General features: G+C 39.5%; 2 protein-coding genes and 1 long non-coding RNA gene across 4 annotated transcripts; 2 read left to right on the top strand and 1 right to left on the bottom strand.

Moving 5' to 3' along the window:
- Nucleotides 1-244: 244 nt before the first annotated feature.
- On the bottom strand, nt 245-24,301 carry LOC139770621 (uncharacterized). Its single transcript, XR_011717795.1, has 4 exons — nt 24,112-24,301; nt 3,300-3,538; nt 747-3,109; nt 245-509 (listed from the first exon to the last, which is right to left on the bottom strand). It is a non-coding gene; the product is annotated as an uncharacterized lncRNA (long non-coding RNA).
- Nucleotides 1,684-9,438, top strand: Orco (odorant receptor co-receptor). Its single transcript, XM_071702675.1, has 9 exons — nt 1,684-1,812; nt 2,266-2,403; nt 2,663-3,046; nt 3,365-3,619; nt 3,895-4,154; nt 6,591-6,690; nt 6,863-6,967; nt 7,107-7,262; nt 7,436-9,438. Exons 2-9 carry the CDS (start codon nt 2,266-2,268, stop codon nt 7,484-7,486), a joined length of 1,449 nt encoding a protein of 482 aa, XP_071558776.1. The 5' UTR covers nt 1,684-1,812; the 3' UTR covers nt 7,487-9,438.
- Nucleotides 13,727-24,108, top strand: LOC139770611 (probable citrate synthase 2, mitochondrial). Of its 2 annotated transcripts, none has more exons than XM_071702672.1 (10): nt 13,727-14,084; nt 15,669-15,829; nt 16,515-16,751; nt 17,639-17,842; nt 21,138-21,476; nt 21,923-22,122; nt 22,405-22,537; nt 22,669-22,863; nt 22,955-23,056; nt 23,354-24,108. In XM_071702672.1, the coding sequence occupies exons 1-10, from the start codon at nt 14,018-14,020 to the stop codon at nt 23,552-23,554; spliced, it is 1,839 nt and encodes a 612-aa protein (XP_071558773.1). In that variant the 5' UTR covers nt 13,727-14,017; the 3' UTR covers nt 23,555-24,108. The 2 variants fall into 2 exon arrangements, with proteins under 2 accessions (XP_071558773.1, XP_071558772.1); XM_071702671.1 differs by having other exon boundaries at nt 22,402-22,537.
- Nucleotides 24,302-24,370: the final 69 nt, after the last annotated feature.

Below are 24,370 nucleotides of genomic sequence, written 5' to 3'. Positions count from 1 at the left end.
CGACTTGCAGCTTATTTTTTATAGAAACGTTGGAGAGCAAAAGTTTAATTCTGGATTGTCGTTCAATCTCGGTAATTGCTATACGTCCGCCTTGTTTTCCTCCCGAAAAACAATTAGACTACGCTGTCGCTAATCAACAAGATCGGTTGCCCGAACAACCGAAGGAGAATTTGAAATTTCGAACAAAGTTCTCTTTATTAGGATTTATATTTTGTTACATCAGCTACGCTCAAAATACCATAATTTGCAAATTAAAACACTGATTATTTCGTCAAATATTTTTATTTATTTTGACAAGTTTGAACAGGAAACAGTCTTCGCCTTTTAAATAACAGATTAAAATCTATTAAATTATAACAGATTAAATCTATTATATGACTGCCAAATAAAAGGTTTCCTCGATAGTGGGAGTTGACATAATTTCGATACAATTTCCGTGATGTCAGCACGTAGTGCTGTAGTAGTATCATTAGCCGACCGATCGTCGTATCGCAGTAAGGATTATCGCCCTAAATAATGAAGGATACGTTACTATGTATACGATCCATATGCCTGTAAGTTGCGGCGCGGCCCCCGTTTTAAGTCGATACGTGACATATTTAACCGTTGAGACTTACATAGGTCATTCTCGACGGTGAAACTACGCTCGCGATCCGATTTATACTATTTGTTTTACGTCATTCGTTTCGTATGCGCTCGTACTTTACGTACAAATCATTTATTTTCATCGACCCCGTTCTACGTACGTGATGATGGTATACGCCAGCTCAATCGCAGGAAATTGAGTACATTTTTCATCGTAGATTCCGTGTATTGAAAGAGAGTGACGATTTTTAGTAAAATTTTCTACCAGGGAGAATTGACCCCCATCCAAAATCTATCAAATCAAAAATTCATCTTTATCAAATTTTATCTTTAAGATATATGAAATTTGTTAAATATATATAATATATAACAATTAATTGGCGGAAATATTTGTGAAAAACGTGAACTTCTATAATACAAAGGACACATGCTGATAATTCGTAAATGTTAATGCATGAGCTAAACTTTTTATTTAAATATTGATGCAGTGGAACGGCGGCACGAGAGTCATTATTCTCCAGTTAATAATTACTAATACTGGCAAAAGAATTATAATAAGGGTCGCAAAGTATTCTGGAATAATATCCGGGAAATCGGCGTCGCGCGCCGATACGGCGATCCTAGCGGAAGCTTCGTTTCACCAGTTGCTAACCCCTGCTCTAGGCATCTTGGAACTTTAGACTGTTTTCTTCGTTGAAACTTTCTTTACGTTGAAAACTGCACGGAGCATGGCGGCGGCGGTCTGAATTATTAAGAGGATTATAGACCCCCGTGCAACTCCGGGGACGGCGTAAGAAGCGACATGGCGTCGGAGGAACAGCGCAGCGCGACGAAGCGGTCTGCGCCTGGTTACCGGGCCCCGATTGGTCCACGTTTGGTACCTACCCTGCTGGAAGGGGGTTTCCCGGTGGCGCGGGGTAGTGGTGGCGGTCAGGTCATAACCGGGGGTTGGAAGTGTTGGAACAAGAAGGCAGAAGCAGAGGGTACTTGGGCCTCGGCCGGAGAAACGAGACAGTTCACGAAGAGTCACGAAACGCGCCACAAAACGACGACTGATGGCAGGCCGGCTAGTTAGTTTGCTCTTCTTCGTTCTTCTGATATATCTGGCACGATTGCTGCAACGTAATCGCGAGGCGCTGAAGGCCGCGTCGTAAATTGGCCGCGGATCCGAAGCGGAAGTTCTTCGCTCTTCGACATCTGTAATCTTGGATAGTCAAAGCGACCAAGGTAGGACTTCGCCCTTATTTCGAAACAGGTGCTAAATCCCCACGAAACAATGCGAAACTTAAAAAAGTAATATTTTGTTTATAAACACGAAAATATATATGGTGCATGTTCTGAAGAAATAAAAAACTCGTTTGACAACTGGCAAGTGAAAAATAAAATACAAATTTTCGTAAGATTCATTAGACTTTTGCGTCTTTGATGATTTACGATATATTGCGTACAATGAGTAATCGATGGCAGACGCAGAGAAAGAGTTACGTGCTTCTGGAAGTTTCGTTTACACAACATGCATATACCTGATAAACGGCCTCGTGATAAATAATGCGGATCGTGTTATGGTGCGCGAATCGCAGCCAACCGCGAGTTGTCAATCTGCTAATGAATTTTAACGACAATTTCGCGCGTTTGATAGTTGCGATAAAGCGATGGTCAGTTCGTACCGTTTGCTCGTAGATGATGAAGATGAAGCAACAACAGGGCCTGGTGGCCGATCTCATGCCCAACATAAGGATCATGAAGATCTTCGGGCACTTCGTGTTCAACTATTACGACGACAGTTCGTCCAAATACCTGCATAAAATTTACTGCTGCGTAAGTAATCACGAATATCGACAAAATCTAGTTCCCGTCTGATCAAATCGAAGCCGAAGTTATCGACATTCTTTAGTATTATAGTAAAATATATACAAATTTTTGTAATAACATTTTGACAAGATATCCGAGAGTCTACGACTTGAACAATCGTCGTAAAACCACTATTATTCTTGGTTTACGTCCAAGTATCTGTGTATATGAGAATCCGACGATCCTCCGAATCGCACAGGCACACCGCGAGAGCTATCTTTTCTAGGTAAATCTATTTCTGCTGCTGTTGCAATTCGGCCTGTGCGCGGTGAATCTGATCATCGAGAGCGCCGACGTCGACGATCTCACGGCCAACACGATCACCCTCCTCTTCTTCACGCACAGCATCGTCAAGGTCGTTTATTTCGCCATCAGGAGCAAGTACTTCTACAGAACGTGGGCGATATGGAACAATCCGAATTCCCATCCGCTCTTCGCCGAGAGCAATGCGAGATACCACGCGATCGCCCTGAAGAAGATGAGGCTGCTGCTCTTCTTGGTCGGCGCCACCACCGTGCTCACCGTGGTAGCTTGGACCATTCTCACTTTCTTCGAGCACCCGATTAGAAAACTCGTCGACCCGGTTACGAACGAGACGACAATTATTGAGGTAATAAATCAGACTTGGTGGGGTAATATATAAAACAATGTTTCATTTTGCTCAGTAAGTAAACTAAAAAAATATTGAAATGGGAAATTAACGCTTTAAGATAAAATTACTATAGTTATCGTTATTAAAATTATTATAAATATCACTTTTTATCCTTGAATTATAATATAATTAAGACACGTGCTAGAATATTTTCACATATTTCTTTTTTTTAATTTGCTTTTTTTATTCACAATATATACATTGCACTTACCGCGCAATTAAGCACACGAGTCCTACTTCTGTGTATGTGAGAAATTTCTCTTTCTCGTGATTTAGTTGCCGCAATTGCTGGTCCGTTCGTTCTATCCGTTCAACGCCGGCAAGGGAATAACGCACATATTGATACTCGTATACCAAATGTATTGGGTGCTCTTCATGCTCATTAACGCCAATTCGATGGACGTCCTCTTCTGCTCGTGGCTATTGTTCGCCTGCGAACAATTACAGCACCTGAAACAAATCATGAAACCCCTGATGGAGTTGAGCGCAACTTTGGACACGGTGGTTCCGAACAGCAGTGAGCTCTTCAAGGTCTGTCAAATTTCAACGTTCACAGATATTGGTCATATAAATTTTATTCCCACTCTATATTTCTTTGTTTTTCGTGTCTAAAATTAGATTTTTTTAGATTTACACTAATTTCGACTAATATAAAAGAGAAACATTTTTATTTTACGTTATGACAAGCATTTTTTGTCATTTCAAGTATTTATTAAAGAATAAGCCAAAAGTTCATATCTGCATGATTAAGACTTTCTTCAGACTTTATGTATCAACACCTTGAGATTTCTCTTTTATGCATGTAGGCTGGTAGCGGGGATCATCTTCGAGAATCGGAGAACAATCAGCCGCCACCACCAGCACAGGCCGCCCAAGGCGACAATATGCTGGATCTCGATCTTCGTAACATATACAGCAATCGGCAGGACTTCACGGCGACCTTCCGGCCAACCGCTGGGATGACCTTCAACGGTGGCGTGGGACCGAACGGATTAACGAAAAAGCAAGAGATGCTCGTCAGGAGCGCCATCAAGTACTGGGTGGAGAGACACAAGCATATTGTCAGGTGAGTCAATTTTATTAGATTCGCGCGAGTCTGACAAGGCTTTATCGCGATGCCAGTTGGACTAGCCTGTCTGATGTAAAGAGTGGTCGCAAGATAAAGCGTCAAGACCGTGAGATAAAAGATTCAGTATCGAATAACGCGACGAGAGATGCAAAACCGCCCCCTCCCCCCCCCCCCCGGCCGTGCTCTACTTACCCCACTGAAGACGTATAGTTAATTCATGCAACTCCTACACCACGAGTGAGCGACGGATCATTTCTTTGAAAGTCATCTGCATCTTGTGTGTGAACTAGTGACCCAGAAGAATTCTATATAACACACCTATGGCGTGTAAAGTATTTAGTATATAGTCGGCATTATATTGACCCCATAGAAAGACGCGCTAACTACACCCTTAATTATTAAGAGGCGCGCACGACAAAGTTGCGGCCAAACATCGCGGTCGTGAATATTTTAGAATATGCATAAACACGTTTCAAATACCGTTCCTTCGAGCATATTCTTGATATTAATTATTTAATATATGATACTGGGGAAAAAATAATTTTATACATCGGGTTAACATTAATCCAAGTACCACGGGTGAAACGAGAGCTTTACGATTTTGATCACAGAAGAAATAGAGGGAAAATAAATGGAGCTCTACAAAAATATTCAGATATTATACTCCGACATATAAAACGGAGTAATTATTGCAATTTATACCGCCGTTTAAATTTTTAATACTTCTGTCACATTGATATTTGTGTGAAATATACTCTACAATATTTAAAAATTGTAGAAATTATTAATAGGAAGCCAATTATAAATATAAGATAATAAATATATTTTTAAAACAAGTTTATTTTTATATAATGACGAACTCTTTGTTAAGCTTTAGTCAATTGAATGACAATACATTGAAGCTAATCATCGGAGGAATCACACAAGTTTAAAACACAATCTTCTTAATTAATAAAAAGCCGATATTATTTCATTTCGAATCTTGATGCTACGGTCTTTCGGAAAATAAATAGACAAATAGAACAGTTCTATTTCCAATCTTATTATTTCCTGCTTATCTACAGTTTCATAACTAACGTGAATAACGTGATTCTGCTTAAAAACGTTAATCTTTTTCAAAGAGTGACGTACATCGGTACTTCGTAAAGTTCCGAGTATGCGGAATACGATCAGCGGCGGCGAGATCGATCGCTCTTCGAGAAAAAGAAAATTTTTTTTTCGCGAGAACGGCGCGAACGGATGCCGTGTTCCTGCAGGTTCGTGGGAGGGGTGCCGAAGCCACTCGTCGACTGGCACGGGATGCGCGTGTTCCCACGGTGGTGAAATATTTATTCTAAGAAAGCGCGATATTGACCGCAACGGGGGTCGTGTGTTGTACGGACTGCGCGATTCATGGGGGGACGGGTATTCGCCGCCGACGCGACGGTTCACGTGCACGTAACGTGCGCACACGTGGTTCACCTGCTAACGCACGCGTGACGACAGATTTTTAGGCCCACGGGTCGCGCCCTGCTGACACACGTTTTATATCCATGTAGCGTCATTGAACAGATCATTCACGCGCCAATGACAGTCAATTTTACCAGTAGAAGGATTTCATTGTTGTTTTTTAGCGCACATTTTTTTCATAAGGAATTAAAATATATAATCTTGGCCAACGATGATTTCGATACTATACATATCAAATCTTACATTAGTCTTTTGTCCAGAAATGAGTAAACTTTCTTCTGGAACTTTTCTCTCTTTTATTTTAATTTCAAATCTCCTCATTAATTCTCGACCTTAGTAAAAGCCTAAGAGGATTCTGCGAATAGATCCGAAAATCGTTATGACAGTTTGTTACTTTCAAGCAGTAGAGGCTTGTATTATCACCTACGCGATATTGGAAGATATTGACCGCAACGGAGGTCATGTCCTACGAGTAAGTAGTCTAAGGGGATGAAATGCTTCCGTACAGCGGACTGTATATCGCGCTGGATTGCTGGATATTCGATCCGGAGTTACAAAAATTTCAAATCTACACAGTCCTACTTCGAACTTCGAACTTGCAAATTTGACTTTTCTGCAACGGCGACAACTTAGCGTGATATTACACGGACTATCGCATTTCTTCAAGGTGTTTTGACGTATCGATCATTCACTTACTGACAACCAGTATTAACTCGACGAACGATCGACGAAATAAAGTATACGTGGTGAAACGGAAGCGAACTTTCGCCCGTCATCGTTCAACTTAGTTCTAATCATTTAGTTTAGTATGAAAATCAAGGGTGGAATGTGGGCGTACCTATGGACGAAAGAACGGGCATTACGAATATATCTTTCATGAAAACGCTTTTAACGTGCGGCATAAGTCACCCGTAGACAGTTCGGGTCGATCCTCGCCGATCAGCGGTATTATGGGTATTAATAATAATCTCTTGTTCCATGCAGACTGGTCACCGCGGTCGGAGATGCGTACGGTTTCGCTCTTTTGCTCCACATGTTGACAACCACCATCACTTTAACGCTGCTCGCGTACCAAGCGACGAAGGTGAGTGCGTTTGACAGATGGCCGGGCTTCTTTTCAAGGTTCCGAGCAAATGACTTATCGATCGTATAAATTAGTGAAGCAAGTAATGCGAAGTCGATGGGTTAATGCAAACTCGAACATTACTTGAGAATTAAGTATTCATACTGATATGCTCGAGTTTTAAATGCTACAGGTGAACGGTATAAATGTGTACGCGGCCTCCACGATCGGCTACGTGCTCTACACGTTCGGCCAAGTCTTTTTGTTCTGCATATTTGGAAATCGTCTGATCGAAGAGGTGCGTATGCGCGAAGTTCGCAGGAGACTCAACGAGTCTCGGAAACTTCGGCTCAAAATGACGATAAGAGATAAGGAAGAACGCGATAAAAATTTAAAAGGCAGAAAACCGTATTTTTTAAATACAATCTTTCTTTCAGAGCACCTCGGTGATGGAGGCGGCGTATTCTTGCCACTGGTACGATGGATCGGAGGAAGCTAAGACGTTTGTGCAGATCGTGTGTCAACAGTGTCAGAAAGCTATGTCAATATCGGGGGCGAAATTCTTCACCGTGTCCTTGGATCTCTTCGCTTCGGTAAGACTAAATCTATCTCGAGGACCGAGGTGTCTGCCCCGAGTTTGAACTTCTCCTCGCGCTTGATTATTATACGTAACGAAATTAACAGAACTCCGTTCAACAACTATTACGATATTAGTTACGAGAGAATAATGTGATTCTAATTAACGATTTTCTAAAAATTCCCATAGGTACTGGGAGCCGTGGTGACTTACTTCATGGTGTTGGTGCAACTGAAGTGAACGCTCGGCTCCATGCATTCCAGATGCGAATGCAGTCTCTCGCGTTGCACACGGCTGTGCAAGATTATATTTTTTAACGTGTTTACAAGGGACCAAATGGAGCGTTGGTATCGTGAAGATTCTCGCGGGGAGAATCCGGCGTCCTTACGGGCGCATAGCAAAATATTGAGAGTGGATATGAGATTGGAAAATCATGAGAAGCTACATCACTCGGAATTGAGTTTAAGCGATAAAAATGATAATAGGAATGATGATAGAAATTATTTTTACCGTTACTTTAGAGATCGATCAGCGATAAGACACAAATATATCCTCTTTTTTTCATTATTATTCAGATTAACGAACGATGAGAGAGCACTTTCTTTCGTTAAAATGTAAATTTTAATGCGTAGCTCGCTGCATAATTTTTCTCTCCACGTTTATTGTGCATATAGTGACAAGCAAGGGATAACGGCAACGTGAGCACTCGTCGCGATTCATTTGCATGCACATTAATTATATAAGTCGTAATGCTTAACGGGGAAGATATACGCTAATGTTATTTGAGCTGTACTGCGGGGCGGCTTGTACCAATTGTCGTACGATCAATAATGGAACGTATATTAACGAGCAGATGCGGGAGAGCTTATTGCCTTTAGAGTCGTCCAGTAAAATCGTATTATTACGTTCTCGAACATCTTATATTTTAAAAATTGCGTATGGCGGAGGGTTTAACGACGCGTGTACATTGACGTGTCCTAACGAAGTGTGTAAATATAAGATATAATTGTATAAGGTGATATTACATTTTTAAAATAGAACAGTAACGCCAAGTCGTAATGTTAAATTTGGTGTAATTTTAGTGGCACGCTTTGTCTTTGCACGCGAGGAGCAACAATTTACAGCGTTACCCACAAATGTACGCTAACTTTTTTTATTAATTATGTTTCTTACGTTCTATCGAGAATTAGATTGCGCGAGAATATTGCTATTTAGATCCCATTTTAATTTTATTTCACGAATCTTGCAATCTTTAAGTGAATTTTCTTCTCTTCCCCCTCTCTTCTTTCTTTCTCTCCCCTTCTTTCTCTCTCTTCTGTCACTTATTAATGATAAAATTTACGATCTTATTCCCTTCAGCGTGGGAAAATGCATTTTGACACATAATACAATTTAATTTCCCTATTTATTGTCACTTAAACTCTGCAGCAAGGACAAACAGCCTTTGTCTTTTCTTAGAGCGCATTTATCGGAGGTTACAATTTGTCAGTCAATAAGTAGCGATAACAGAATGAATCTGCCGTGAGAATAAATAAAAAAAATTCGTCGCCGCGTTGAAAAGTATTAGCCCTTTGCTTCTTGATGAAAAAAGCGGCGACACAATTGATGTGGTACGTCAATTAATATACGGTACAATTATCAAACGGTACTTGAATCTAATAAATATAGAGAGTAAGATATATATATGTATACATATATATATTTTTTCATTATACGTAACCACGTGAGCGTGGACAGAAGTGTACCTAATGTACCTCGTTTTTTATATTTCGTAACATCTCTTGGTGTCTTTAAGTAAGATAATATTTCGTCACCTAAAAGATGTACAAGAGAAGATATTTGCACCGTGCATGGCCGCTCATTCTGACCGTTACAATATAAATATGTATCTTTCATCGACGCGGATATCGTTTTACGAGACGACGCGAGATATTTTTAGTTTCTTTCGTTGGAAAGTGAAAAGTGTTGTCGAGGGAAGAAGGCGTAAAATATATTATAGGGCGGAAAAGCGAACGTTTAAGCGGCGATATCCGGGCTCGATCTACTTTTACATTAGTGTATAATTAACGTATGTGTACATTACTATGATCAAGTATTAATCGATGAGATCACAGTATTATCAAATAGTTTTTCTCTATGTAAAGCTGTACTATATTTATTTAATAAAATCTTGATATAAACGTTCATATAAATTCCAGCAGGAGAACCCGAATTTTTTCGCGTTCGACTCTGTCGAAAGTTTAGCAAACGGCTTTCTCGCGACATAATCTCTCAAAAAAAAAATTGTCTTTCGCGTTGAAACTACAATAGAAATTCGCGAGTGTGCTGTTACAAGACAGCAATGTAGAAAATAAAAATTATAGAAGACGCGTTGAAGCACATACTCACGTTATAGTAGCCGCTAATAAAGATTGTCTTGCTTCACGGAAACTTAAATTAAATTAGCACGGACCGCGCCGAGTTTCTCCTTATTCGATTCAATCGTTGCTTTCGGAGAACGCGACTCTTCCGACATGTAGAAAGTAACAATTTTTGTATTAAATGTGATTTACGAGTGAACTGCGCGAGTGATGCACGTGCTAGCTGGCACAAACAGGATTGTAGAGATGAAGAAGGATTATGCCTTGCCGCTCTTACTTATCCGAGGAAACGCTTCGAAAATTCTGGACAAAGGACGGACTTTCTCTTCGCGCTGCATTCTTCATCGCATTCTCTTTCTTTACTATTTAAAAATTTAATATAAAATATCAAGATAAATATCTTTGACGTACGAAATAAATCGAGATGTGCGCAGCTGTGCAAGCTGCTCTCTTCGTGTTTTTCCAGTGTTAATAATAAAATATTGACGTAAAGTGTGGTGATATATGTATATACACGGGGCGTTTCAAAACTTTACAAGCTTGTGGTACTTACTGAACTGGATGAAAAGCGTTTAATTACTATAAATACACAAATAAATTTATTTAAAATAAACAATTTTTTGTTTCAATAACGTAAGCCATTTTTCATCGTTTATCGTTTGTGAAAACAAAAAATTTTTAACAATTGCATTATTATTTTATTATTTTATTATTCCAATTTTAAATAATATATAATTTGTGTCGAAACCCAAAGTGGAATTGTATTTAAAATTTTTTTATGTGCTATGTAACATAAAGAACATTTAAAGAATAAAAAAACACATTTATAAAATGCAAGCCATATAAAATTATAAATAGAATTCTGTCCTAAAGTAAATGTGCAAACGCAAAATGTGCATTATTTAAATTAAAGGGAGCTTTAAAAAAGTATTTTTTGTATTTTCCATTTAAATGCATGTTTAATATCTTCGTGCCACCAAAATTTTTTTTTTTTTTAATTTCTAGTGTATTTTGAACCGCTTGAAACTCTCTCGACAAGCAATATTTAAATATTAATATTTATACAACAATATTTGTAATATTTACGTAAGCTATTAAACCACTTTAAACAATTTATAATTTGTATCTCTCTCAGAATTTAGGATAAAATTTTATTTATAATTTTATGTGTCATGTAATGCAATAAATGTTTGAGAAAACAAAATAGAAAAATAAAATTCTCTCTTGAAATCTGGTGCAAATTAAAGATCGTCTAAAGTGGGCTTTACAATATATTATGAATAATCTGTTGCTTGCATATACTGCAAACATACAAATAATCAATAACATACAATATAATCATGGATGGATAATTTACATTATCGAAGCACAAAATCACTAATTATTAAAAAAAAATTGATTTGTGGACCTACCTCAAGGCATTTTTTTATTCAGCTTAGCGAGTACTACAAACCTGCGAAGTTACGACCCACTATCTCGAAACATACTGTACACCTCGACGAGGTGAAGCAACGTCTATTAAGAGCTCGTAAAAATAAGCGTTTATAACAAGTAGAGTGAGAAATTGCCGCGGCGGGTTCGCACGCAGGCGCAAACCGCGAGCATCTCCGTGCGTTTCTAGGGGTAGTTTCGATCGTCCGGAGGATGAACTATGCCGTGCTGCCGCCCGAGACGCCTCTACCTCGTGCGTTGCTCCCGTGCGATGCTGCCTGAAACGAGAACTCTCGCGTCGCCGTCGTTTCGTGACAGTGACACGCCTGCGGAGCGCGTGGTGCCGGTCCGTCACGATTGCATAACCGTCGATCGTGTGTCAGCCCTCGGCGACCGGGAGAGGGTTCCTCGCGGTCCAAGCGGGATTCTGTGATCGCGCGTCGTCGCCGGAGAGGATGCACCGATTGTGGTCGAGGCGAGGGCAGCCGCTGGCTCCGTCGACGGCGAAATCGAACGGTCACGAGATCGAGCCTGCGAAACTTCACTGACGAATCTCGGTTGACGATCATCCCCCCCCCCCTCCGCACCGCCAAGTCCGTTTCTCCTCGGGAAGCAATACACGTAAAGCAATACTGGCGCGTGGACCACGTCTGACACACGCCACGACCGTCATCTCCACTTCGCGCCGTGTCGTCTCGTTTTCGTCGACCGTAAAATAAATCAAAAGAAAATGATAATAATGCGACGACGTCCTACAACGATGCTGTCTAATTGTGAGACGCATGCGTTCGCCAAGTCCGAGTGCAGCTAATGAATCGGATCCAGACGAGCTAGGCGTGCGCAATCCGGAAGAGATCCGAAGGAAGAAAGATCGAGGATCAAAAACGATCGGTCGATCACGAAATGCTAATCCGTTGTCAATCAACGAAGTACAATCTAGAATAATTGTTAACAATCAAAATCGGGACGTGTAATCTCGGGGCAAGTTGATACGCCAAAACGATCTCTATGCTTATCCGTGACGAGGCGAATTAAATTAAAATTGCAGTAGTGGATTTTCTTTCACGCGAAACATCGGAAATGCAACTCGTCAAGATTACGCCTGTTACAATCACTAACTTTATGGTACTTAAAGAATAGCGTGTCGATCAGTATGATCGGTTGTTCGATATTGCGGGATACACGTGTACGTGAGGTACCACGAGTTACGTAATACGCCTATCTATAAAGCAATAGGCTACAATAGACGTCCCCGGAGAGAATAAAGAGGGAGATGAAATCGAATCCGAAATTGTTGTTTGATTAGTGGAGCGAAGAACCTGATGGACAATGAAACTCTTTTATTTATAATCTAGTCAACGAGACTGAACGACACTGGTTTTTTAGATTATAAAATCTAGAATAAAGCGAGAGATAATTTTTATCGAAGGAAATAATTCATTGCCACTTAATAATATACCCAAATATACCGAAGCAAATAAAAAAGGAGAAAAAAAAGAGAGAAATCAAAGTACAATCGCATGAGCGAACGTGGTTGGTAACCGACAGAATTGAATTCGTCTTAATTAAACTTAGAAGGCTCAAGCAATGAAATCGCGTCGGAGTTAACAAGAGCCGGTGCGGTGCAAGTTGTGAGGATTTTTTTGCGAATCACCGATAACCATAGGTACAAAAACTGCGAGCGGCTGGAGGAGGCGAAGCCTCCCGCCGCACAAGCATTATCGTAAGTATTGTAAGTTTTGCAAAATATTTTGTCACCCGCCTGTCATCCGCCACTATATTACATCTTACATTTATTTATAATTTACATAGTATGATTTATTATTGTTATAATGATCTGTTATTATAATTTTATATTTTATAACTTATATTATATAACGGACTTATATTAGAAGTGTTCCCTTCTCAAATGAAAGAGATATATTAATATTTTAGATAGAAAGAGATAGAGAAGAGAGAGAAAGAGAAAGAGAAAGAGAAAGAGATAGAAAGAGATAAATATATTTTATGTATATTTTCTTCTTGTACTCATTTCTGTTGTCTTCTTTATAATATTATTTTCATTTATCAATAAATTACATTTACAATTTTTTTAGAAATCTGAATATTACGTGAACGTCATTAATTATATCACAGTTTTCCAAAGGTTAAAATCAACGCGCTCTCGCAAACAAAAGGATCGATTACTTGATTATATACGTGTATTAACATGAGCTAAAATTAATTAAAAACTTCAGTAAAAGCCTGTACCTACGCATAATTAAAGTTTCTGTGCTATAATACCATGGTGAGATAACAATAATGGCCCGACACCTGTCAAAGTACAACGTGGTAATTTGTATACACTTAATCCGATTAATACGTCAACGTACTTCCCTTTTCCAATTCCTATAATTTAGCACGTTAATTAAAGAAAATTTAAAAATATTTTTTTATAACTTCACTAAATAAAATTTACCTACTGAAGACCTATAATTAATACAATCGGTAGCTTTAAAACGATTTGTATATATAGATATCGCGATTATTTCAAGTTACATAGTTTAAGGTTTAAGGTTTACATATATTTCGTTAGACAAAATTTAATGTAATTTATAACTAAAGAATTGTATATATATACATATTAAAAAACTAAAAAAAAAATACATATATATATATATAATTCTTCAGTATAAATTATACATGTATATATATATATATAATATATATATACATGTATAATTTAAAAAGTATACATGTATATATTTTTAAATGCCACCTTGAGAGAGATAAATCGATATTCCTTTCATATATTATGTGTAGATATATATATAATATATATGGTCGTTGATCCCTGGTTAGAAGAGACAGTACTCCGGAGTTTCTCGTCAGTCGATCGGCGAACTTCGACCACGAAGGTCGTCTGAACGCGGCGATAAATGCAACGCGAATATTCGCCCTTCGCCGCGAGTGCACAATGTTCTAATTGCAATTAAATCTGATGGATCGCACGAAGGACAATGAGTTCCCATCGAGCTCGATCTTACACGCGAATAAACGGCTTTTGGGTAAACGAGATTCGTTTGTCAATACACGTGTGATGTCCCGATAAGTTCAACCATACAGAATGCATGTGAGATATTTTTATTTTTATTCTGAAAAAGTCAAAGATCGATATCCATTTTATTTAATCATCAATTTTCTTGCCCTATATGTGAAAATATATTTTTTTCCTCCCGATTTAAATATAATTGATACTTATTGAGGTACTTTACAATGTAATGCATGTCTTATTTATAAAGACGTTTAATCTTCTGAATTGATTCAATGATTTAATTATGAATTGGGAATTGATTTTCTGTTATAAAGCATTTTCGTTATAAGCATCCGTCGCGTCGGTGCTTTTATTTATTCGGCGGCGTGGGTTGGCGCATCGTATTCAAAAGAGCGGAATAAAATCTCATATGAGCATCCATAATTACACGTCGATTTGTTATGCGAAAGCAATGTCGCGAGTACAGCTTTCAGCCAATTTGTAATCACTGTATCGCTCATTACAAATTTGTCATCACTCACGCATATGTTTCACTTGAAATTCCATAAATTAAAATTTCATGAAATCGCAAAGCTTCTCTCTGCACGCTCTGTACACGCATTTTCGCATGCGGCGTGTCCTCGCCGATTAACATTTTATTTATTTATCTTTTCATGGAATTGTACGCTTAAATTAAACTCACTCGGTCGTGGGTGCCATGCAAACTCGTTTCACTCCTGCGTACGTGATCATAAAGTAATTTTACGATTCAAAATACTTGCGGGGACAAATGAATCCTCGCACGAAAGGTGCATGGTATATCATGATTTATGGATGACATGAGTCCCTAAGAATATTCTCTCGCTTCATGAATAATATATTTTTACGACGGAGAACTAGAGTAACTTGCTGCAAAGTCGGCAAAACAAATGTCAGGAGCATCTTTCTCCCCAACTTTTTTTCACGGGACGGACTTTCGCGTTTCGCGAAACGATCTTCTAACTTGACTGCCGCGTAAAGTTCGTTCCGCAACGGATATCCATCTGAATATTGTTAACTAATTCATTCATTCCATCGGGCCGCGGCGCGTCCTCTCCGCGGACCTGTCATATTTAACAATTATGCCCGCGGAAGTGCGAGACGATAATTTTCTGATACTTTTTGCCACGTGCATATTAATTAGACTGTGGAATATTTATCAACGTTAATTGTACGCCACGTGGATTCTTCGCGAGTATCTCGCTTTGTTTCGCGATTATAATGTATTCTAACAGAGAGCAAGCTTCTGAATTTAATACTGATGGGAGAGTTGATGATAACGAGTGCTCTTTGTGGAAAACAGTTCTTGTACTTTGAATAACTTTGGTTGATCATACGATATTGTACACTCCCGTATACGTTTCATCAAAATTGTATAATTTGCAGAACTTCAACGCACGCATCGCGGAAGCGTTTCGAACGAGGTTTACTCTCGTTGCAATATTCCGGAAACCGGATCTCATAGTTACGGAATAAAATAGCTTTGCCATATATATATATGTATGAGCAACAAGTTCTCATCTCGTATTATTTATTACATGTTATTAGCGCGTGTACGATTCTGTCATCTCTGTCGCAGAGCTGGACCTCGATTTTTTGGAAAGAAGAGGCGGAAATACAATAACTTACGAAGGCGCCGAAGGAGGATCGAAAGAGGAGGACAGCCCCGCGGACACATTAGATCGCGTTAAGGTCATCTTCCTGGGTGCACCCGGCGTGGGAAAGACGAGCATAATCCGAGTAAGATTTAATGGACAGGATTGCACCTCTCAACTATATAGACGTTACTTTCATATACTTTCATATACTTTGCGTGAAACTGCTCTCTGCCCTGCAAATCTCTCAATTAATATCTCTTGGATATTAAACGTCCACAGCTGGATATATCGAAATTCTGAAGATCTAATTACCTTAATGAAGAGACATTTTAATTAACATAATTTCTGAATTTGAACATTACAAACTTACTTTTGTGTAATTTTTATCAATCTGGCAAAAAACGAAGACGCAGCGATAACTTTGCAAATATCCTGCACGAGAATGCAATTATACACGCGGGTCGTACGATCGACGAGAATCTTTGTCAGAATTTTTGCTTCAAAGCCGGGAAGGAAACAAATCGCGGAAACGAGTCGCTCGGACGCTCCGTTCATTTCCGATAGTTTCCGCTTATCGATGACGACGATTATCGGCTCTCCGAGGAAATTAAAAGGCACGACGAATATCCTAAGGAAGCCAGGTCACACTTTTGACATTTCTTTTAACGGTCGAAATTCCAGCTCCGAACACTCCGCTTTCGTAGGAGAGCTTTCGATCGACCTCCTTCGTATCCATAATTATATCTTTACGAATTCGCGATTTTTGCCTTCATAGCAATTCGTTTTTACGAACTCGTGATTTTCGTTTGCGCGACTTTTGCTGCCAGCAATTCGTCTGGAGCGAGTTTTCCGAGGAGTACAGACCGACCGAGAGGCGGGAGACGTTTTATCCGAGCGTGGTGCTGGCCGATCGATTATACGAATTGAAGATCACCGATCTGCCTACCATCCCGTACTTCCCGGTCAGCTCGCACCTGGAATGGACGGACTTCCGTTATTACGGACTACGGAGCGCGACAGCGTACGTGCTCGTGTTTGATCTCAGCAATCAGGACACGTTTCAGGTACCTACAATCGAGATTGAATGTTAAAAGAAAAAAAACGCGACAAATTGCGAGAGCGGGCCTCTTCGCGAGAGACGGAACTTCTGCTTCGGAGAAACGTCAGAAACACGGCACAGCCGCCACGACTTCCGCGCTTATCTCTTTTTCGCAAAGTTTTCCTCGCGAGCTTTTTCCTTTCTCGCGAAAGCCGCCGTCACGACTTCCGACTTCAAGTCGCGTCAAAGTTGCCGGCATAAAAGTTTGATTATCTGGATGTTTGTCTGGGGGTTTGACGAAAGATGGTCTCTCGAGGACAAAGAGTAACGGCAAGTTAGCTGACGTTAAATCGATTTTACTAATAGTCAGTCAAAATGAAAAACGCACCGTGACGTTGATAACATTGTTACGCGAGATTGGTACAATAAGTAATTAATGACTGCAGAGAAGAATCTTTCTAAATTGTGTTTACCTTCTTTGAAAATATTCTAACTTCTGACCTTAAAAGTGTGCACTCAGATAGCCCACGTATAAGATCGATAGTAATAAATTAAAATACTGAAAAAAAAAATAATTTAAAATATCGTATGCACTGATCTTCAATTAATCTTTCCATGTCTGACATTTTTAAAAATAAAAAACACATCTACTTTAATTATTTATGGATCTTATCAAGCAAGTAATTTTTTATACTTTATAATAGTTTTTACGATAATATTTTCTTATTGAAGTTTAAGCGGGCCCCTTTAAAAAGTGTCTTATTTGCTTTTGATGATTCAATGTTTAACAATGTTTAACAGAGATATGATTTTTTAAACACGCTGACATATGTGGCCCGCTGGACACGAATGAGTTAACGCGCGTCAATCTCGCATGTGTTTTTCTTTCATTTTTCGACCGATTGTGTTCAGTACATCAGAACGTTACGCGAGCAAATCTACGAGGCGCGCGACATGAGAGGCGTACCCCTGCTGGTGGTTGGGAACAAGCAGGATGAACTGTCGCAGACCGTCGCTTCCGGGACCAGTTACCGAGACATCGTAAACCTCGTCCGGAAGCATTGGAGATGCGGTTACGTCGAGTGCAGTGCCAGATTTAACTGTCGCGTGGTGCAGGTGCGCGTTATACATTATTTATTAATCTCGCCCGCCGCCAATCTGCATCTCATTCGCATTAAGATTAACTTAACTCTCTTAGAATTTTAATGTACGCTTCAATTACCGTTCATATTTAGCATTTAATACTAAAATTGCGCGTAACGCGATTACTGAGGTACTCGCTAAATCGACGACGGAAAATTCGTCGAAGAGCTTGAAAATAAGCTCGAGGTTTTCGGAAAACCCTATTGTTTTGAATTTTTTTAAATTTTAGCTCCACTGTCTATTTTTTTTTAAATCCAGTCCTTGCGTGTGTTATGTTTGCTGCAGACCATTCATGTGTTCGCCTCTTAAAAAAGCTGAGAGAACGTCAGTCAGGGAGACTAGCGTTGTATCTTATGATGATCGACAGGTATTTCGGGAACTGATGAAGAGCATACAGGCCATAGAAGGTAGGCTGAACTCGCCGTCACCCGCGGCGATGCAACCGATGCGAGCCCATCCACACGACACCGGCGAGAAGTGCATTCTTCTCTGACATTAAGACTAGACCCGATTCCCCGTTATGAGGCAGTCGATTATACAATGCATCGTGTCGTATCGCGTACCACACTTGTCCGCGAGCAATGAAACCGGAGCGACGAGGACTCGCTCGATCGACGAAGAGCACGTCGCTCAAGAGTCACGAGAGAAACGAGAGCGGCGGACGTCACATCATGAAGGTGACTCTTCTAACGACTGCAAGTCGAACGTGTGCGCAATTACGCGAGCGAGTGGACGAGCGATTTTGAAATAAGCGACAATAATAATCGAGATTTACGTCAACGGTAAATCCGCTGCGACACACGAATTAATCACCGCTTGAATCGTATATATCGGAGATTTCGTAATCCAGCGGGGGGGGGGAGGACGGGTCTTGTTCGCTCAAATCTCGGCGAGGACCTTTCAACGAAAAGGATCTGTCGCCCCCTGCAGTATTCACCTTTTTGTATTCATAATTGCATTATCCGCACGTTTAACGATTTTCCTTTCGCATAGACCGTCGATTACGATATTAATTGCAGTATATTACGATGATAATATTATAATTTTTTAGGCAAATTCAATTTTAAGCAATAAAATTACTTTCGCGTGTCTGTCGAAACTACGTGTGTACCGATTTTCAATGAGTTCCGTTCTCCGGACGGAACGGAATCGTGCGTAGAAATTAACACATGTGTTAGAGTGTTCGGAAGAACAATTATTAAATAGCGTAAAAGCGTAAAAGCGTTAGAAAAAAAAGCTACGATACTAAGCGAGAAGCAAGAAGGTAGCGAAATGCAGCGCGGAACTCCTCTCAGCTCAACCCTTTCCCGCGTTCGGCCTAATTATATTCACGCTGTAGGTAGCTGGTACTCGGCGAGGACGAAGCAATAGTATACATATACATACACACATATATTTTACTATGCTGTTAAGAGAGTTATTGGTTAATCGGTTATTGATCTAATGTTAAGAACGGTCAGTCGATCGCGTGTAATCGTTAACATATTATCGAGATGTTGTATACACATAGATTCTACCGACATGTATCGTGTGTTAACGTTGTTACCGTTTATATTTACTCTAAGACGGATGCTACGTGCACGTAATTTCTACCTTAGGTCTCTCTCTCTCTATCTATCTCTCTCTCTCGAAATAAGTCGCCAATCCCCGGGACTCGTTCGCGACGCACCGAGTTTGTCGCCGTTACACACCAGCAATAGAGTGAGAGCGTCGCCGACGTTATTATCTGTTACGTTTGAACGCTCGAACGCACATGTTAAAAGTGTCATACGAGACAGCGGCATATAAAGGATACGTAAGATCGCTCAATTCCAATTTGCTTAAACGCAAAGTTAACCGGAAACCGATTTTGTAACCGGCGCGAGAGAGTGCGACGGCATCGGCAGCGACCGGCAAAGAGTGATATGTGATCCCTCATTTTGTATGCACATGCACGACGTTCACAATAAAAAGCCAGTGAGACATTAGCCGTGAACTATCATTTTAAACTCTCACTTGCACAATTATTTTTCAGCAACGATGTGCGCCGAGCGCGGAAGTTCTTTTCGAATGGAAGAGAACCGCTTGAAGTGTATACACGAAAACAGCGGAGCAGCAAACTCGAAAGCTCTCGCTTCGGATTTTTCTTCAGAAGCGAGAGCTAAATGTGTCAAAATGCCTCTAAAGTGATTTAACGAGAAAATTCTTCCGTTTAGTTTAACGTGAAAAGATAAATTCAAGTATTACGAAAGAGCTTATACCATTACTTCATCTTGTATATCTTCCGCGCAGCGTATTACACGTTAATTCGGGTTCACGATTGAACAAATTATTACGAAAGATATGTTACGTCTGTCAAGAGGACTCCGGTGTCACAGAGTCCACATGTTCGTTCCGTGGGACGGGAGGAAGAGTTGCATGATGCAATTTCCCGGCGATGGGAAGGCCAGCTTCGGAACGGGGGAACGGCACGTACTGACGGTTGGAAAACTAATTTATCAAAGTACGCGAGATCGCGCGTGCGAATATAATTTCGCAAAATTCGGGAATTCTATCGAAGTGGCGTCGCGTTTTAATCTACGCGAGAGATAACGTAAGAGCGACCCTTCTGACGAGTGCGATGAATACGGAATCTGTCGCCCTAAGGTGAGCAGGACGAGAGGAGAGCCCAGCACGAGCACGAATCTAAAGGAGGCCCTCTGCGAGAAGATTCCCGTGCACCACGATCTTCTGAGAAACTTTCGATTTCACTTCGGCCCGAGCGTCGTTAGTCAGATCACGGTCGAGGACCTGTACGCGGGATTAAGCGACGTAAAAACCATCGTCAGGGAAACCTCGGAACTTGATCCTAAACACGGCGTAATAATCGCAGAATGTTTAATCGCGAATTGATAAATTCACCTGTCCGTAGCTATTATTTGGGTCGCATAAACGTGGCGCAAAAAATTAGATTAAAGGAACGGTATCATGAATTTTCCATCATTTTATGAGTTTGATCGTATTTCAGTCTTATCTTTTTTATAAATTAAGAGACAGAATATTTACTAAAAGAACAAATAAATAGATAAGTTAATAGATCAAATAATGAATATATTAAAAATATATTATATATATAATTTTTTAAATGTATGTACATAAAAGATGATACAATTTTATAAAATCAAACTTTTCACTTTCGTAAAACTTTAAATTCCGTAAAAATCTAACATTAAATTATTAAAAGTTTCAAGCACAGATTTACACAATCTTTCCGTTTAAAACTTTAACGTTGAAATTTAAACTTCTCCAGATCGTGTACCGTGGATTGACTATACCGGAAGTGATCGCTCTGCTGCCTCGCGAAGGAAACTCGCCGAGCGCGGAAGCTGTGTTTTGGTTGCTCTTAACCGGCGACGTCCCGACGCAGCAGCAAACTGCTTCATTGATCGCCGACTGGACATCGCGACGTAAAAAATGTACAGAATGGTGGTCGGGACCACGGGGTGAAACGATAGCTTCCGTTCTACGCTCGATGCCTGAGACAATTACCCCTTTGCATAGATTGTCGGTCGCGCTCACAATTTTCGACGTCAGCAAACAGGCGAAGGAGGCCAAAAGGCACGGTGCTATGCCCTACACTTATTGGGAGGTAGTTGTGAAGATACTTTGTCATCATAAAAATTTGCTCAATAAATAGAAACTTGATAAAAAAAAAACTACCAAGGATTATTCGTTAAAATTTACATTGCAAGTAATAACAATCAAAATATTTCCTTTGTAATAAAACACGTAATAAAAAATGCAATTATATCTTTAAAAAGAGTAAAATACTAGCAATGTTATAATATAAATAGCAAAAAATGTTTACGCGAAATATCAAAATCTCCATTTCTGAAAGTAAATCATATAGCTTCATTCATGAATTTTTATAATCGAGACTAATTAACATAGAAACAAATGATGTAATTTTCTCTGCATATATAGGAATACACTTACATTGGAGACAGTTATTATCTACCGTGTATTAATTAACGCGTAAATTATTATCTATCATGAATTAATTAACTCGTGAAATAACATTTGTTCGATTTTAAGTATACCTATGAAGATGGTATGGAATTTCTTGCAACCCTACCAGCGATCATCGGTCTGATTGCCAGAGGCCAAACATTGACAAATGTGAGCGGTGACGGCGATTGGACGCAATTTTTATTAGATTGTTTAAACAATGAGAGTTTCGACGGCCGAAAATCATCGATTGCGGATTTCCTCAGGCTATACATCACTTTAAACGCGTATGTAATCGCAATTTCTCATTATTCTTACAATATAGAAATTTTTATTTCTGGCAAAAATAAATTTGAATATTAAACATACGTAAAAAAAAACCGTAAAGCTAATTATAACTAAATATATTAACTTATATTTAGCGAATTAAATAAAACAAAATACTATAAATAAGAGATAAAAACGCGTTTCGTGTAAATAATAGCAATTATAGCTGCGAAATTGTATCTTTTAATTTAATTAAGTATAAGAGGAAGGATACGAGAGAATTGAACGATCTATCTTAGCAGTGACGACGATGGCGGGGCTCCGATCGCTCATGTTACGCAAATTTTGGGTTTAACGGATCTCCATATAAATGAGGTATTAGCTAGCAGCGTTTTGGCGCACATCGACGAGCCTAAGAGTGGAACAATGTTCGAGGTAAAGAGAATTATTTATTTTTGTATTTCTTATATTGAAAATCTAATTATATATATATATATATATCATACTATTATATAAAACCCGACTGTTTGTCTGTCTGTCTATATATGTATATATATCACTTGCAGTGGAAAGAGTTGCAAACGAAAATCAAGAACACGCTCGGCCGAACGTGGACGGAACACGCTTTGAAAACCTGCGTGCTGAATTTGTGGAGCAGGGACAAATTGACGGGGCACAGGGAGGCCGATTTCTGCGATCCACGATACACCGCGCTCCTGCATTACGCGAAGCAATATCTGTCCGATAATTCGGAAGTAAAGGTATACAAACATAAGAATGTATTCCCTTTACGCGGCGCGAAGGGAAAATATTCATTTCTGCAAAGAGGTACAAGCGAGTAAAACTTTACAGCTCTCGCAGGACATCACGCGGATATTAAGGTCGACGATGGGAAGACCGAAAAGAAAAGAGGTTTACCCGGAGCAGAATGCCCTGGCTCCTGTTATTTTTCAGGTAGAATTTTTTTACGGGAAAATTTAAATTTTGGCGTGCAAAAAACATTCGATCCGCATTATCTTGGTATTACTATTGTATTTAATTTGCGTGTATAATTTTTGGAATAATTTAATTTTATTATACATGCAGAATAATTTAAATTGTCCACTTTATCATCTAAATTATCTACTATATGAATTTTTAATATATTACAAACACTCACACACGCACGTACACTCAAAGTTAGATTATTTAGAAGTTTAGAATTTGTATTGATAGATTTAGAATTTTTACTGACATAATTTCTCTGTTTAGTATTACGGACTGGAAGACATGAGGCTCAATCAGACGATACTTTACATGGCGCGGGCCTTGGGGGCGATCGCCTCGATTATATGGACAACAGTAGTAAACGCGCCTGTCGAGCATCCGATATCGCGTTGCACTCACAGTTACATCGAAACAATTCGCGACGACAATGCAAAGAAACGGAAAGGACGCAGGACGCGAAAGTAAACGGAAACGATAACGAAACCGTATACGATTAGGCGCTCACCCGCCAAAGTAAACTAGCGACATTTATTTCTCAAAGTTCAACGTATCGATCATCAAATATTTATTTATTTTTCTACTACTGTACGCCTTGTAACAATTCGTCTTGGAAATAACGACAACTTATTAGAATCCATAGCGTCTCATTTGAAACAAAGTGACGCGTTCAACCCTACGTTATACTCGTGGGCCGTTTTTTTTTTTTAACTTAATTACTCGCGTGCGGTGTATCGAATCTTACACCCCAACATTATATCTGAATTTTCATTTTTCTCTATGATGATTTAATTATAATTAAATGAAGATTGATAATATTCTATATATCTTCTAAAAATTCTAAATAAAAATAACAATAAGTGCGAATAAAATTCTTCTTTAATTGTGAAATGATTTGCGCAGCTTTCGCAGTTGGTGACAAATTTTTATTCTGCGAATTTAGTAGATTTCTAGGGCTAGGGTGTATTTTACATCCCACGCGAGTAATGTTAATGTAAAGAATAAAAAGATAGAAAAATGTGTACCTCTCTTTCTCTCTCCCCTTCATCGCTGTCGCGAGGCCATTTTCGAGACACGTGTCGACATCTACACGCCGGTCCCGGTATTCTTTGACGGAAGGCACGAGCGCGACGGTAAGGCAGGTTTCCCGTTCCGGTATCGAGATACATATAAAAAAATATTAAAATAATAAACGGCATTCGATTTTTCGGCCACGTCGCAGTTGATCCGAGAAGGTGCGGCTCTCATCCACATTCCGCGGATTCCGGGCGGGGCAGGGAGAGG

Source organism: Temnothorax nylanderi, unplaced genomic scaffold (assembly GCF_030848795.1).
Source record: "Temnothorax nylanderi isolate EJ_2023f unplaced genomic scaffold, tnyl_v1.0 TNYL_tig0031_pilon, whole genome shotgun sequence".
In the NCBI taxonomy this organism is placed as follows: domain Eukaryota; kingdom Metazoa; phylum Arthropoda; class Insecta; order Hymenoptera; family Formicidae; genus Temnothorax; species Temnothorax nylanderi.
The sequence above is the reverse complement of the archived record's forward strand: the minus strand, read 5'-3'. Positions and strand labels throughout refer to the sequence as shown.